The 17,491-nt window shown below is 50.5% G+C and overlaps 1 protein-coding gene across 7 annotated transcripts in view; it reads right to left on the bottom strand.

Moving 5' to 3' along the window:
• Positions 1-796: 796 nt before the first annotated feature.
• The window catches only part of LOC101604584 (BTG3 associated nuclear protein), a 107,878-nt gene continuing 91,183 nt past the window's right edge, over positions 797-17,491 (bottom strand). For 4 of the 7 annotated variants that reach the window (XM_045141633.1, XM_004666054.2, XM_045141634.1 and 1 more), the window contains 3 exons: positions 9,342-9,467; positions 4,557-4,700; positions 797-1,382 (listed from right to left, as the gene is read on the bottom strand). In XM_045141633.1, coding sequence (XP_044997568.1) covers positions 1,311-1,382; positions 4,557-4,700; positions 9,342-9,467 — 342 coding nt within the window. In that variant the 3' untranslated portion in view covers positions 797-1,310. The remainder of the gene's footprint in view (positions 1,383-4,556; positions 4,701-9,341; positions 9,468-17,491) is intronic. The other 3 variants (XM_045141635.1, XM_004666056.2, XM_004666059.2) reach the window with 1 other exon arrangement.

The raw sequence follows: 17,491 nt of genomic DNA, 5'->3' as shown, positions 1-17,491 counted from the left end.
GACAGAAGTGGGCCAGTCACGCCTCTACTTGACACTGCTTTCTCTGCTAAGGCATGGCCCCTGGACAGGGCATTCTGTAATGACCCCTGTGGCTTCCCCATCCTGGAGCTCCTCTGTTCGTAAGAGGATGAGCCATTACATAGCCGGACTGGAGTGAGCTCGGATGTCAAGAGTTCCCACAATGCTGACGTGGAACCCCAGCTGTCCAAAGGGATGCCCGCAGCTCATGCACCCTAGCATAGAGCCAGAATGATGATTCTATAGCACCATAGGTTCAGAAATGATTACACTAAGCCGGGCGTGGTGGCGCACGCCTTTAATCCCAGCACTCGGGAGGCAGAGGTAGGAGGATTGCCGTGAGTTCAAGGCCACCCTGAGACTACAGAGTTAATTCCAGGTCAGCCTGGACCAGAGTGAGACCCTACCTCAAAAAAACAAAAAAAAAAAAAAGAAATGATTACACTGCCCAGCACCCCTGTGAGATGGGCGCCCTAGGGAAGCCATCTTTCTTTTTTTTTTTAATTTTTTGTTCATTTTTACTTATTTCTTTGAGAGTGACAGAAAGAGAAAGAGGCAGAGAGAGAGAGAGAGAGAAAGAATGGGCACGACAGGGCTTCCAGCCACTGCAAACGAACTCCAGATGCAGTGTGCCCCCTTGTGCATCTGGCTAATGTGGGTCCTGGAGAATCGAGCCTCAAACCGGGGTCCTTAGGCTTCACAGGCAAGCACTTAACCGCTGAGCCATCTCTCCAGCCCGGGAAGCCATCTTTCAAGGTACGATAGCACTGAGCCACTGTGGCCATAAATACACTTTTATTTCATTAGAAAGTCATAATTACAGTGTGGAGCACGTTCCCTAGAAGAGTAGGTAGGCAATGCTCCCATCAGTCATCGCTGTCCTCAGCAAACACCTACTTCCAGGATACTGAACAGAGCACACCGCAAAGGCTTATGCTACTCCACAGTTTTGTTTCTGTTTGTGTGTTTTTTTTTTTCAATTTTCTTTTTTGTTATAAACACCATAGCAAATTGGAAAAAAAAGCTGTTTAAACAAAATATTGTAGTTCTTGTTTTCTGAATGTACTTGACACACTCCGCACCATGCTTCTCCTGTAGCAGTCATCAGCAACGTGACTCGAAACCCAGAGTCCTTCCTATGGCGGCCCAGGCCCTTCCTGGGAGGGAGCCTTCAGATGACCTGCGGCAGGCCTGGCCGTCAGCCGGCGAAGCACGAGAGCAGGGCGGGGCGGCGCAGCGCTTGCTCGCACGCTCGCTCGCCATGGCGTGGTGCTTGTGGCCATGCGGTCGTCTCACTGGATCTGGATGGCTCCGTGTTCAAGCTGCATTTCAGGCTGCAAGGTGGGCTGCAGGGCCTCAGCCGTCTACAAGAGGGAAAGAGGGTTGTTCTAGAAAAGCACACTGGTAAGCGTGCAGACCACTTACATGCCATACAACACTGGTGACTTCGATGGACAAGGGAGAAAATATACTGCTAGTTCCAAGGAGCTCTGAGTCCACGAGGTTACCTCGAACCTGAGAGAAAACCCTCCATGCTCAGCCCAGTCCTAACATTTTCCGGAACTTAGCCACACTGCTGCTGATTTTCCAGCCTTATCTCAAGGCACCCCAAAGTACCCTGGGCAACAACTGGGATTAATGAACATACGAGTCTTGTTTTGCACCCGTGTGTGTGTTATGTGTGCAGGTGTGCGTGTGGAGGCCAGAAGTTAATGGCCATTTCTTCCTCAGTTGCTCTCCACTTCATTAAAAAAAAATATATTTTATTTTTATTTATTTGAGAGAGGGAAAGAGGCAGAAAGAGAGAGAGAGAGAGAGAGAGAGAGAGAGAATGGGTGCACCAGGGCTTCTAGCCACTGCAAACGAACTCCAGATACATGCGCCATCTGGTGCATCTGGCTTATGTGGAAACTGGGGAATTGAACCGAGGTCCTTTGGCTTTGCAGGCAAGTGCCTTAACCACTAAGCCATCTCTCCAGCCCTCTTCATTTTTTGAGACAGGGTCTCTCACTGAACCTCCACCAACTAGAGATCACCAACTAGGCTAGACTAGCCAGCCAGTGAGCCCTAGGGATCCCTGTATCCACCTCTTTAGCGCTGGAAGTATAGATCTGGGCCATTAATGCCTGACATTGCATGTGGGCTCTGGGGATCTGCAATCAGGCTCTTGTGCTTGCACAGCATGTATTTTATCCTCGAGGCCATCTCCAGGGTCCAGACACCATGTTCTGAGCCTGACAACCCACCTAGCCTCAGTGATCCATGCTGCTCTCCCAACCTGGCCTGGTGTTCTAACACAGCATTTCAGGGCAGCTTTGAAGCCCTGGCTTGAATCGATGACTTACAGCGTGCATCACAAACACTGTCACTGCTTTAAGAAAAGTTAAAGCCGGGCATGGTGGTGCATGCCTTAATCCCAGTACTCGGGAGGTAGAGGTAGGAGCATCACTGTGAGTTCGAGGTCACCCTGAGACTACATAGTGAATTCCAGGTCAGCCTGAGCTAGAATGAGACCCTACCTTGAAAAACAAAAGCAAAAAAGAAAGAAAAGAAAAGAAAAGTTAAAGGGTTGAGTCATCAAACCCATCTCAGCCATTCAGAGTATGTGCTGAGAGGAAACTATTCCAGGCTTCTGTGTGGACCCAGGAGGTGGCGCTAAGGAGTTGGCACGGGACCACACCAGAGGAGGCAAAAGATACACAGCTACCAGCAGGTGGAAGCACACAGGGCAGGCCCCTGGCAACTCTACTACAGACTGTGCTTTCTGAGAGGGAAAGAGAGTGTTCTAGGAAAGCACACTGGCACACACTCAGACCACTTGCATGTCATACAGCACTGGTGACTTTCATGGAGAAGGGAGAAAACAGGGCACTCAACATACTGTCACCTTAGAAGAGGGAGGGGAGGCCAGAGATGACAAGCATGAAGACCCGAGTTCGGATCCCTAGTACCCACATGAAAGCTGGGTGTGGTGGTGTGTGCCTGCAACCCCATTATCAGGAAGGTGGAAACAGGGAATCCCTAGGGCTCACTAACTAGTCAGTCTAGCCAAACGAGTGAGTTCTAGGTGAGAGACCCTGTCTCAAAGAACAAAGAGAAGAGTGATAGAGAAGACACCTGTCATTGACCTCTAGCCTTCACATGCACGTGCATGTGCATACACATATGCAAATACACGCCAAACACTCACACACACTGTGGTGGTTTGATTCAGGTGTCCCCATAAACTTACGTGTTCCGAATGCTAGGTTCCCAGCTGATGAAGATTTGGGAATTAACACCTCCTGGAGGCAATGTAGTGTTGTGGATGGGCTTATGGGTAATACAGCCAGTTTCCCCTTGCCAGTGTTTGGCACACTCTCCTGTTGCTGTTGTCCACCTGATGTTGGCCAGGGGGTGACGTCCACCCTCTCTGTTCATGCCATCGTTTCCCCTGCCATTGTGGAGCTTCCTCTCCAGTCTGTAAGCCAAAATAAATCCCCTCGATCCCCCACATGGTTTCTGCCAGCAATGAGAACCTGACTGCAGCACACGCACACGAGCGAGCAGGAGAGACTTCCAGTTCAGGGGAAAGGATGCAGACTGTCTATATGCCCATGAAACCCTGTGCTCGGTCCAATAGGAAAAACAGTAAAAGGAATAAACTGTGTCAGAGACTGGGTAGCTCCATCCCAAGTTTCTGTAAAGGGGAAGTGAGTTCAAGTGGGCAGATGTGTGGCAAGTTAAGTGGGCAGGGTAGGGTAGGGACCCTAACCTAGACCTTGGGGGCACGGGGTGTGCCCTCTCCTAGAATAGCTGCCCTTACCAGCTCCTAGAAGAAGCACTGACCACAAATGGCCCAGGGACCGAGTTTGGTCCTTGAAGCCAGATGACCAGAAGCTTCCATGAGAGCACCACTGTACACTTGTGGACAGTGTGCCAAGCAGGGTTGTGACACAGGAGGAAAGGAAAGCACACACAGGCCTCTCAGAGTGGCTGCCCGCCTGCCCAAGGATGAGCATTGAGGGAGGTGGGAGACTTGGTGCAATGGGCTGACATACCCTTCTACAAACCTCACTGGTCAGAGGCTAGCATCTTGTCATCCTGTCCACATATAAGCCTGGGAAATGGGCTGAGGCCAACCTAAGATCACAGGAGCTCAGGGCTCCTGGCCTAAAAGAGGGCTGACTGGAGGCCTATGACCCTCAATGGGAGGGGCTGTGAGTTCTCAGGAAAAGGGGGCCTCTGAATCGGCCTGCAGGAACAGCTTTGAGGGCAGGGCAGACTTCATTCTGGCTTAGGATGGACAGATCAACATCCTGTGGCAGGAACCTCAAGGATCCACTTACAATCTCAGTCCTCTGCCTGGACTTCTTGACTGCATGCACTCAGGTGCTTGGAGCAACCAAAGTCGAGTGTCTGCCTGACCCATACCCTGCACAAGGTTGTCTACCTGGCCTGTGCCCGCATGAGGGTCTCTCGGCTCCAGGAGAATGGCAGGTCAGTCCTAAGCTCAGTGTTCACTGTGGAGGCTGGTAGGGGCAGGACAGAGGACTCACCTGTGCTGCAGCCGTGTGGTCGCTCACTGGTGCCAGTTGAACATACTGCACTTGGATGTCACTGCCCTGGAGAGGTGATCCATCCACTCCTGTAGCAGCTGGATCTGAAGAGGCCACAGCTATGAGCTGAGCACCCTGTAGCACCTGGGGGAGACAAAGCCAGGCTGGTCAGTACAGGTTGGGCCAGCAGATCTCATCCTCATCTGGCCCAGCAGCAGCAGGTAGCCCTAGGTCCACAGGGTGGACTTGGGTGCCATGACATCTCATTGCCCACTGTAGAGTAACATTAAGTTAGGTAGGAAAGACTGCAGTGGAACCTGCCTGCTACTTCCACAGTAGCCTCTTCCCGAACACTTACCTTATACACACGTGGGCATAATCTTCGAAGCTTATGCAGAAAGAAAGAAGCTAAAGCTTGCAGAACGCCTGCCAAAGAAAACTATGCAGACACACTACAGAAAACAGCAGGACAGGGCAAGCCTGTGTCCTCCAGGGCTAATGCGAGTTTTCAAACCACGAACCACAAGTGCAAGTTTAACTGGAGACCTTCTGTGGCAGAATATATGTCAGGTCATGGGAGCTCTGATGTGAAGACAAAAGGAGGTGGGAGCTTCCAGAATGGAGGGGCGGTGGTCCTGGAGAGGAGCTGAGCTTGGAGGAGTGAGCAAGCTCCAAGCAGAGGGGTGTGGTGACTAGATAGGACAAGATGCCCAGAGTAAGTCACTATGACTGAGTCCTTGGCACCCAGGTCCACTGCCTCAGAATGGACCTGAGAAGGGGGACAGGCTGGGAGCGGACTCCCACCCAAATTTCTCACCCAAGCTCAGTTCCCACAAGGTCCACTTGGTGCTCACCCTGACGGGCAGATGCCCCTAGACACATAGCCAGAATGGGGCTCTGTCTCTGACAGCACCGGGCACTCATTAGCTTCAGGTGCCAGGAACCGTGGGGCCCTTACCCAGCTGGGTGCAACCCCAGAGGGGCAGGAATCCCACCTTTTACCCCCACACAGAGCTACCTGTGTTCAGAGCACCTTGGAGAAGCAGTCCAGAGAAGGCAGCACGAGACCCGGGTCCTGACAGCAGGGACAGCGGCACCTCCAGACTCACCCCAGTGAGCTGCTGCGGACAGCTGCACTTCTAAACAGTGCTGACTGGCCTTGTCAGAAGTGTGCTTTTAAAAGAAGTGCCCCCAGACCTGCACAAGACTGGCTCCTCAACCTTCTGTCACGATGATGGAGGACATAGGGTCCTCATCCTTCTCTGAGGAGGTACTAGCAGGTAATGGTTGCTGAAAGGGTGGGAGACATTTTCTGCAATGGTAAGTTACATGTGCTTTGATAAATAATCCCTTACCCATGCTCATGCAGACAACCCTAATTAAACTCGTTGGGCCACACAAATACACAAAAAGAGAAAAGGCACCCCGTAAGCTAGAAAGGGAATAGAAAGGGGGGGTGACTTAATAGGATGGTATTGTATGTATGTAAGTAGAAGAACAGATTAATGGAGATGAAAAGGCCTAAGAGAGGTCAGGGGAAGAGACTGTGTAAAGGAAGAGTAAAGAGGATATAAATAAGTCATATGAAAACCTTCTTTTTTGGACAATGGAACACACAGGAGCCATAGATTGTTACTAGAAAATTTTCAGTGCCAGGGATGGGATACCTTCCAGTGAGTTGTTGGCCAGGGAGGACCTGATACCCCTAAAACATTACAGGGCACTGCTGAGGCCCTTGGCTTCCCACCAGGAATAGATGGTAAGACCCTATTGCTGAAGACTCCACATACTTGGGCTGCAAGGTCACTGAGAAACCCTGCTGGAACTGAGCTGAAAACCTCCTCCATGTAGACCAGCTGACAGAAAGCTGGAAAAAGCCATGCTGCATGCAGTTCATGGGAGAGAGAGAAATCACCAGTGAAGATACTCAACAGTGGACACTGCAAGCCTTATACCTGGCCAGCCAGGCCAAATGAGCCAACAGGTGCAATAGTGGCATGTCTGTTATAGGAGAAACCAACTGCCCTCTAATTTGATGGGAGGCCTGCTCCATAGGAGGGAATACAACCCTGATACTGAAAACCTACAACAGGGGTAGTCATGGGCCCTAGAGTGTGACATCTGCTGCTGTCTGGCTAAATGTATATACTATGCTCACTAAACTCCTAGTAAACACTTCTCTTAATGTTCATGTACATGTATTAATTCTACTCACACTTTTGGTTAGAGAAGCTTCTCTTTTCAGATGGCAGTGATCTTGGGATGACCCCAAAGCCACCATGGTGATGAGAAAAAGTCATAGAGGAGTGCTCAGCCCTGAAATATCTCTATCACACCTTCCAAGGCTCAGGTTCCATTGCGGAAGAGGTGGCAGAAAGACTCTAAGAGCCAAAGGAAGGGTAGGACTCCTTACAACATGTTCCTCCAGATACAAAATGGCCTGGATACCCATGACCTTGCAGTGCCTGGCATTACCTACATAAGACCATCATAATAGGAGGAAAAGATGATGACATCAAAATAAAAGAGAGACTAATTGAGAGGGGGAGGGGATATGATGAGAGTGGAGTTTCAAAGGGGAAAGTGGAGGAAGGAATTACTATGGGATATTGTCTACAATTATGGAAGTTGTCAATAAAAAATGTCAAAAATTTAAAAAATAAATAAAATAAAAGACAAATAAAGAAAAAAAGACACAAAAGTAGAAGGGGTCTAGCTGGGAAGAAGAAAGGGCTCAGTGGAAGGAGGATAAGAGAAGGTCATGGGAGGGGATTATGATCAAAATATTATATAAATGTATTTAAAGAAAAAATTAAAATGAAAGAAGTGCTCACTCCCAGTGAGTGCAGAGTACCCTTACTTCAGACCAGGGTCTAGCAAACTGGAGCTCAAGTATCAAACCTACCAACGAACTGCAGCTGTGAGCTGAGGTTAGATTTTAGTGATTAAAAAACATCTTCTTATTTAATGGTTGAGAAAAAAATGATAAGAATGTTTTGTGACATGAGTGTCAATGGTTTGGACATGACCTGTCCCTTCTGAAACTCATGCTAGAATATGGTGACAGTGTGGTGGTGGTGGGGGGTCTCTGCAGGACATTCCACCAGCAGGGTGCCCCTTGGGTGGGGTCGGAGCTCTGCTCCTGAAGCTTGCCTGCACTCAGCGAGAGGCCCCAGCAGAGTCAGCTCAAGAGCGGTCAAGCGGCAAACCACCTCTCTGGACCTGTCTTTTGTCACTTTCCTGAGCACTAGAATGCCAGGGACAGCGGGACAGCCACGTGGTCTGGTCAGCCATTCCACAGGGCATGGTAACAGGCAGCACGGGGCCGTGCAAACCAGGAGAGGTGAGCAACACTCTGCCCGACAGGCCAGCCCGTGCCCCTCTCCAGGTGTTCCAGGCCAGGTTAATTACAAAGGAAAAGGACAGTGGGGTACAGGCACCTTGTTTCCAGACAAGAAATGCAACAGAAATACTTGCCTAGTACACCACCCACGCCAAAATAGCCAAGCCTTTGCAAAGTGCCCAGCTGACAGCACTACCCAACTTGGCATAGCGCAGCCTCTCCCTCTTCAAAAGAACAAGGCCGGGCAGCAGCTCATAACAAACACACATGCTGGTATTTTAGATAAAGCTGGGCCTTTTCTAGGGGGGAAAAACTTGAATAAAATAAATGATTCAGTCTTTTAATTGCATCATAGAAACTTGTCATTTCCTCTCCTGTTTTGTTCACATGGCAGTGAAGGTTTTATTATCTCTGCCTCTGAACTATGTTTCACTAGGCAATATGGTTCTGCTTTAATTAAATAGTTCAATTTAAGATGCAACTGAGGTTTTATGAGAAAGTACACGGAGCTCTTGTTTGCGAGCAGGACCTTGGGGTCACTGGGTCTTCCAGACCCTGCTACTGTGTGAGCTGGAGGAGGCTCTCAGTCGCCAGCGTGGTGTGGCACCTCTCTCCTCTCCAGAAGCAGCTCTTGAAGCTCTCACCAGGTCTACACTGCTGCTACCCTGCCTTCCCTCCCTGCAGAGGCATGGGCTGGGTCCCATCTGCATCTACCTGAATCACAGGACAAAGTGTTCTGGTTGGCGTGGGTGAGGGCCACAGGGCCAATCAGATCTATGGTCCGTGTAGGATCACCTGGTCTCTCCCACACCTACCCTGAGTCATCTGCCAGACTGCCCTTGCTGGAGGTGAATGGGGGCTCCAAACATGCACCTCGATAGCACAGGGGCTGGGGTGCAGCAGGCTTCGCACTACCACCACCTCTGGGGCTCCTCCCTCAGGCCCAGTGTGTGAACAACAGCGTGATCCTGCCTCCATGAGGGTAAGGCTCTATGGAGTGAGAGCTCTAAATACAGCAGACAGGCTTGTGTACTAGCAGTCATTCACCAAATCTGCCTTCACATGCCATCAACAGGCTCAAATGTGCCTGCACGTATGTGTGCTCAGACACACACAGTTGTGCATACAGACACATCTATTTAAGGTGCATACTTGCTCACAAATACTCTACCAGCTCTGCTAATGGCCTTGCATGGCACTTTCCTCTAGTATCTCCAGCCAACCAAGACAAATGCTCATTCTCAGGCCTCTGTGGTGTCCCCTGGAATAGTCAGTGGCAGGTGTGGGTCGCTGCTGTGGGGCTGAGTTCCATTATGTGCTGTTGTCTAACTTGCCATGGGTCCCTGTGGCAAGCAGGTCTCTTGCTACCCAGGGCGCTGACCTGACACTCCCTCTCAGAGTCCCTGGCCACCCACATCTCCCAACAAGAAACGCTTACAAACCTGGATCATCTCATTTCCAGCAGGCAGAACAAGTGCGTCTCCTCCTAGTGGCCAAAGCTGAGAGGGACTAGCCTGGGCCACTGAGTCACCGCTCACAGGAATGGGATTCTGGCACAGGCCCCGGGACTGGAAGAGATCAGAATGGGGGCCGTGGGCTTGGCAGTGGTTTCTCAAGCCACACAGATCCCACCTCTGGGGGAGAGGCTGAAAGAAGGGGAAGGTGCTGGCACGCAGTGGCCCACTGGTTTGCTAACTCCCAAAGGAACTCAGAACTCTGCCACCTTTGGAAAGCCCAAATTAAACATCAGGTATTATAATACAACCACAGTTTTGTAACCAGGTTATGTTTTAACAGACACCTCCATATACAAACTTAAGGCCAAATTAAAGCTATGTTAGCTAAACATCTGCAGTCATGGAACTTGTTTCCAGAAGGCTCTGCCTGTGCTCTGGTTCTGGTGAAGAACTACTCTCCCTACTCAAAAGGAGGCACCCCACAGCACCCTAACAGTGGCTATCCTGCCAACTAAATTACTTTCCACATGAACCACACCCCTGTTTAAATCTGAAGAGCTGTACTGCCAAAAACCACAATGTTTAAATCTGCCACATTAAAACAAAGGTATAACATGGTAAATGAAAATAAGAGAAAAATGCTCCTATCTGGGAATGTAAGCAAAAAGTTGTAACTTCTTTTCCAAATGTCAGAGATGCCGGGCCTGACTTGCCATCCTGTCTCCCAATATGGAAGCTTCAGAACCTGGACTGCAAGCTCTACCCTGGTATTGGTCACGTGTTAACTGTGGTGAGGCACCCACACCTATGCACTACAGCCTGGACTGGTTGCTGTGAAGAGGCTCCATGAGGAAGATGACGGGCAGGGGGCGCCATCTCCAGGCTCATGAGGTTGGGCACTGGCTCTAGCCATGCTTCTTGGGCCTATCTATCCCCTTGTGCTGCTAACCCACAATCAGAAGGCGCCACACAGCAGGGACAGACATACAGCTGTTCTGCACATGGACCAATCATGAGTCTGATCCAGCACAGGAGACAAGAAGGATCCCAGGCGCTTCCAGGCAGGAACCACAACAAGCACCTTTTCACCTGAAATCGCATTATGAGGAAAAGGGATGCCTGCTGAAAGGAGAGGCCCAGTGCAGGAAGGGCTAGCTCAGCAGGCCCCTCAGGCTTGGTATCCTTCCTTCCCCAGCACACACCAGGTAGAGCTGCTCTATCACACTTCAGCCCAGAACAGCAGACAGGGCAGGGCAGGAAGCTGTGTCCATATATCCTCACAAACAACTGAGGCCAGTCCCAGCCACATTTCCTCTGTGGCAGGCATGTGCTGTATCCCCATTTGAGGACATAGGAAAAAGATGTGGGCTCACTCTGTTCACAGAACAAGTGTGTATGTGTGTGAGGGGAATGGCCAAGTTATAGTCACTAGCTTATCAAGCAATCAATATGAACTGATTGAGAGAATGTATTCATTGTTAGAAAGGTTCTCTGAAGTACCTGTGAAGGCAGGCTGGACTGTGCAAGGACCTGATGTGCTCCATACATCAGTTTCACCTGAGCCTTTAACACATCCCAGTGTGTGCAGCAGGAGACAGCACCAGGCAGCCTTCCAAAACGGAGCACAGGTTGTGGGTTTGGCCTTGATGTTAGGTTGGTAGGGAGTAAAGGCTCTCTAGGCCGAACCTTAGCTGCAGGGCAGCAAAGATGAGGTCCTCTTGGGTCACCAGGGTACACTGAGCAGTCCAAGAAGAAAGGAACGCAGTCATGCAGGCCACCACAGCAAGGCATCCGGGGACAAGTTTACAGTGATCATCCAATGATGAACTTTTCAATCCCTTCTTTCTTCCTGCTCACTTTTATGTCTGGAGCAGAGCCCTGATCTGCAGGCTTCTCCAGGCTGCTGTGGAGAGGCTCAGTGATCTACAGGCTCTGGAATGTGGAAATATCTGACTGTAGTGAAGTGAGTGCTGGCGCCCAGGCCAGTAGCCAGACTGATCACCTCCAGGCAGCCAGCTCCAGCTAGCCTGCGGTTGACCTCCAACAGGCTTCCCAAGGGGCAACACACCACTGTCACGCCAGAGACACTAGGAGACAGGGTGTGGGCATGTGCTATCTTCCTAGTTTCATTGGGAGGGGGTTCCCCAACACAGTTTTGAAGCAGTGCCAATTATTTTCAGACACAAGGAAAGTGGCAGAGGGTAGGAGTTTGGAGCAGCACGCTGAGAGAACCTGGGAGCACAGACATCTGGTTTTCCTCCATCTACTGCCAGTTCTGAAGCTGTTTAATACCCAACTGAGATAATGCAAAACTGGTGTAAACCCCGAAATAAATGCAAGACGCCCAAAGGTCTTTCAACAATCTTGAGATAGGAAATTCTGAAGCTAGCCAAGAATCTACTCAGATGCAAAACCAAAATAAAACTGCACAAGCCACTGCCCACAGCAGACACACTTTCCAAAGCGTTGACTAGTGTGTGGCCAGGAGCAAAGATGAGACCACTGGTCCACAACTGGCGGGCAAAGCCCAGGAGGAGTCTACTTGTTTCTTACTGTTGAATTCAAGTTGTTTCAGTGTTTCAGCCCATCCAAACAAGGAGCTTTTCCCAGCCCAGGTGCTGACTCAAGGGGCAGTTTCATCAACAGAACGAGGTGCTAAGAAGATGTGGCCTGGTCACACCCCCACCACAGGGCCAGGATATCCACTGTCCAGAAACGTTTCATACGTTCCTACAACAAGTGCCAAAAGCTTATCAACTATAATTCTTAACAACATTAATGGGAACCCTGGGAACACCCTTGAATTCCATTTTTCATGCTTTCATGAGCCAACTGCTCATTTAAGATGGTCAGAAACAGCTAAGCAGCAGGCAGGCCAGGCAGCAGCAAAGCCTGCTCCCCCTGCAGAACCAGAAGTGGTGGAGAGAGGCCACCAGGATGAAGGACATGGGCGTAGCATCTGAGAACATCACTTGGGCCTGTAGGCCAACAGCTGTGAGCCGGAGCCATGGCTCTGAGACACACACACAGCCCTGAGATCACAGCAAGATGCTCTTACCATCGAGATGCTGTGTGTCAAGAGCACAAGCAGGCAGTTTTGCTGGCTTGCATAGGAGTTCTCACACCTAAGCAAAAACTCACACACAATCTGGAGAAAAAGCAACACAGAACCTAACAGCATCCCAAAGCAATGGCAGAAGTCTGGAGATCCCAAACCTACTAGCGTTCCTGAGAACAAGCACTCGTCCTCAAACACTCCTGCAGACTGGGGTAGGTGGGGCACTTAACAAGGCTTCTGGCTTCTAGCTGGGGGGAATGGATGAGAATGAGGAGGAGGAAAATGACCTAGTCTAACTGCACGTGCAAGTGACAGGCAGCACCTCACCGAGTTCCATGTACAGCTACCTGGCAGGGAGGTGGGAACACAGTGACCCCGCAGCCTTTAGAAATGGGTGCACAACCACGGAAGTGAGTGCTGTGGGCTAAGCCCCAGTGGATGCTAAGGCAGAGTACTTCATGCCTCATGGAGAAAAGTGGGAAACTGAGCTAAGCAAAAGCTACACATGGCGGCTCCCTCCCACTGTCGGAGGATACTGCTCTTGTGCCTCTGAGGAGTTCTGTTGTCAACCTGGGGAACATTCTGCACAGAACAAGAACTAATATGCTCATTGTCCTGGGGCAAAGAGAACTTGCAAAGGAGGCACTTTTGCTGATCTGGACTTCCAGGAGCACGTACATAGTGTGCAGATGGTATGAACATCAGGCAGCTCCACTAACTGGTACAGGAAATGTGGATTTCAAATATATAATAAAGTAAAATATATTACACTGTATAACATATATTATATAACATATAATATATTCTTTATATATATGGAAGAAGAGGGATGGAGAGAGAGTGAATGAGAGTATGGGCACACCACAGCCTCTTGCTGCTGCAAATAAATGTGCCACTTTTTGCAGCTGGCTTTATGCGGGCACTAGGGAATCAAACCTGGGTAGACAAGCACCCTTAATCACTGAGCCATCTTCCCAGCCCAAACTGTGGCTCTGAAAACAGGTGCAGAGGCCTCCACTGTCTGCCCCCAGTGGAGCACACAGGCAGCTGCAGCACTGCCACCACGTTCAGTGTTAGGATGCCAGTCATCTCCGGAGGAAGGCTCAGAGCAGACATCCCTGCAGAGCAAGGTGGCCAACAGAGGCCTCCTCAGCACCTGTGTGGCTCTAGAAACTATGCAGGTGCTCACGTGGCACTTCCTTTCAGGGCCTCGTTCCTGAGCCTCTGGTTGTAGGTGATTGTACCCACTTCCTTAGCTCTACTGCCCCCAGGGAGGTATGGCCTCCCACACAAACCCAGGAGAAGACTTGGGCCTGTGGCACAGTAGGTGGTTCAGCCAGGGGCCCTGAAGGCACAGGAGAAGCACATGGGAGCTCCCTGGAAGACGCTGCAGAATCACACCCAACCCACACTTCCATTCAGAGCTCACGCAGCTGGGGTTGCTGCACAACCATGGGAAGGGGCTTGAGGGAGAAGAAGCTGAGCAACATGCTGCCCATGAGGTGGGGTCAGAGGCATGTATCCCTATCTATCTGTGAGTATGACCAGACTGGAGAAAGACAGGTCCTAACCTGAGGACAAGTATCCTTCCAAGAGGAGGGACAGTTGAACAAAGGCACAGTCTCAAAAGCTGTGTGATGACAGAGGCAGTCTGGGACAATGTGGTCACCAACCGAGGATGACCAAGGACCAAGTAGAAGAGGCTGAAGCACCTTCCAGAGCCTTTCTGAAGGAGCTCAGGTGGCCCAGCCCCTGAGCCATTCCCTCAGCACCTCCGGCCTCCAGAACCATGGGTAATACATGGCATTTATCCTAAGATCCCAGCAGGGACCAGTTGTTTGGAGGTCCAAGCCCAGGAACACCCTTCCCACTATGGCCCTTAGTGAGACTACAAACCAACCAAGAACTTCTATAATACCCTGAAGCTACCAGAAGCCCCCTTCCTCTCTTGCAGCTCCTCTGGCCCAGTTTCCGCCCTTCAAAAGAGAAGTTAGCCAATGCTCTCCCCCAAGCTGCTCCCCTGACATTCTTTCTGCCTTCTCCACAGCCCCTCCCTCACAGCGATGGACTAGGTAGGTGCTGGGCTCTAGCACTGGGTCCCTGAAAAGGGCATCTGGATGTCAGTAGGAATCTGCAGATACTCAACATAAAGGAGCTGCCACAAGTCAAGGAATGGTGACTTAGAAAGTCAAATTCTGGGCTGGAGAGATGGCTTGGTGCTTAAGGCACTTGCCTGCAAAGCCAAATGACCCAGGTTTGATTCTCAGTACCCACGTAAGCCAGATGCAAAAGGTAGTGCATGCATCTGTAGTATGTTTGCAGGGGCTAGAGGCCCTGGAATACACATCCTCTCCCGAGCCCCCCCCCACCCCGAAAATAAATAAAAATCGGATGTTCCAATTTTTTTTTAAAGTCAAATTCTAATTGCAAACTGGGAAGAGAGGTCGTTTCTGACTAGCCTGTCTTATCACACAGGAGCAGACTCCATGGCCCGTGGTGGAGGAAGGACCCCCACGCACACTGGAGCAGGCCCCTTGTTCCACTAGTGCAGGATGGGGAGCTCTCCTAGCTGCTCCGGCTGAGCTATGTCCCTCCAAAAAGGCCCAGGCTTCTCAAGGTCCTGGGCCCTTCTCAGTTCTGTGGGTCACGGGCGCTTACTAATGCAAAGTAGAGTGCTGACCCTGGCTGCTCAGCACAGACAGGCTAGCACTGGAAGCCAAGTGAGAAGCAGAAGAGGACAGGGGCTCTTTTAATGTGGCTGGGAGCTGACCGCCTTGAAGAACTTCCCGGAGTGCACGCCAGCCTCTCACCTGTTATTTCACCTCAGATGACCAGCACCTTGGTTGTGCCCAAACAGCCACACTGAAAATTAAAAGCTTCCTCTAAGCATGATGGCCCTGGTCGTCATGGCTAGTTGGTTCCTGCCAAGTCCTTTGAAACCAACAAGAGGCTACTTCAACTTAAGTATGCCAAGAGTCGAAAACACCACGGAGCAGCTTGCTTTGGGTATAGAGAAGTTCTTCAGAGGTTTCCTGTAAGCAACAATCACCCAAGAAGCAGCATTAGTGTGCCAAGAGCAGCCCCTGGGAGGAGGGCTGGCAGGAGAGCACATGCTTAGGAATGCCTTGTCCCATGTTGATTCTGGGCTTTACCCCACACATGTGACTCTATAGCAAGAGGGTTTTCCTCATAGTGGTTCCTCTTTAGAAATGACCACACTTCAGGGAGAGTTCAAGGACAGTCATCTACTGACACATTCAAACTCAGCCTATTTATCCAACACTTTAACTTATAGGACATTTGGCTTTCCAGTGCTTCTCAGGGTACAGGATGAGTCCCTAGGTGTCCAGTACACCGTGCACACAGGCCTTTCAAGTAGCCATGTGGGCTCTGGTGGCTGGCCTCTCTACAGACAGAAGACTTGACCACCTAGGCCTGGCTCACACTGCTCATCTGCTCCCAGAGAACCTCAACAGACGGAGTAGGGGTCAAAGGCAGACCCCCCCCTAATCCATGCAGAGATGGTTTAGGTAACCTAGACAGCAAGTCACCTGAGCTCAGCAAGACAGGACCAAGCACTTCCAGAGTGAGCAACCTAGAGTCAGGTGCTCTCCCTTTTGGGGTAAGTCCCTCTATGGTCCTATCAGAGCCCCAACACCTGTGCACTGTCAACAAGGAGGTATTGTGCATGTCTGTCACCTGCTGGGAAATGTTCACCCACAGAGAAAACATCTCTGTAGGAAATGTCCTGGCTGGGGGCCAAGCCAAAGTCTGACATCAACGTCTGTCTGTCTCCTAATTACATATGAGATATCTTCATGGTCAGAAAGCCTGCAGCTCCATTGGGCAGCCTACACCTGAACAGAAAGGCCCAGGATGCCAAAGACGGACCAGGAGACCCCAGAGCCCATTCCAATAGTGCCCAGGGAGGTACATGGCTGGCGCCAGCCAGGGCTCTGGAGACCTGGCATACATGTTACCTTGTTTGTTATTCTTAGCTGCACTCTGCCCACAAAGAAACAGAGCTCTAAAATCACAGGGCCAATAAAAATAAGTGAACAGAGGAGGCCTTGAAGGCTTTGCCCCAACCACAACCTACTGCCCCCTGTGGCTAGAGCCACCACTCGCCTGTGACAGACTTGTTAGTAAAGAGCGAGGAGAATGATGGCACAGAAAAGCCTATCACCAGGAAACCTCAAAAGCCTCATTTGAACTTAAAACAACAGGGAAAATTATTTACAGTGAATTCTTTCTATTTTGGCTTTTGTCATGAAGGGAAAACAGCCTCGGGGCTAAGATATGGCTCCTTTTTACTGGCCGGGCTCTTGGTAAACACCTGCTGATTCCTAACCATTCTCTGCAATGTGTTCCCCAGAACTCTGGGAACTTAGATGAGGAGCCCATGAATACCCCCAAAAGGAGACATCTCAAAAGGACTCACCAGTGGATGGAATTACTAGAAATGATATTCAGGAGTCAGGCCCATAGCGTGAATGGTTGTAGACTGTTAGGCCAGCTGGCCAGCTGTCTCTCTGGCACATAGCCTCCCAAGGGTGTGGTGCTCACTGCTTCGCTGCCACCTCCACCTCTTCTCAGATGCTAACAGGCAGGGACCATGTTAACTGGGTCACTAGCAACACCACTGTGACCTTAAAAGTTTCTAGCAAATAACCACACAAACAGCCCAGTGGTAGTGCAGGCCTGTAATCCCAGCTATGCAAGAAACCGAGGCTCAAGGCCAGCCCCAGTACAATAGTGAAAGAGCTGTGGATATAGTTCTGTGGCAGAGCACTTACACACACACGCACATGCACGCACGCACGCGCACACATGAGCAGGAAGGGGCTTGGGAGTCCAATGTGAAACCACTGTCTCTCTGTGGCTGGGAGTCCAACAACATGCCCAACGGCACATCACCTACATCCAGTCACACACATGTCCACTACAGAGTCAAGCTAACCTCCTGGGAAGCCCACAGCAAGAAGGCCCAAAGAACAGTGATGGCTCTTGTGCTGTGGTCAGCATAAGCCACTAAGCAAAGTGACAAAGATGAAGGCCAGCCACCAGGGGCCTCTTG

This window comes from Jaculus jaculus, chromosome 1 (assembly GCF_020740685.1).
Source record: "Jaculus jaculus isolate mJacJac1 chromosome 1, mJacJac1.mat.Y.cur, whole genome shotgun sequence".
NCBI lineage: Eukaryota > Metazoa > Chordata > Mammalia > Rodentia > Dipodidae > Jaculus > Jaculus jaculus.
Note: the sequence above shows the minus strand (reverse complement) of the source record. Positions and strands in the feature narration are given on the sequence as shown.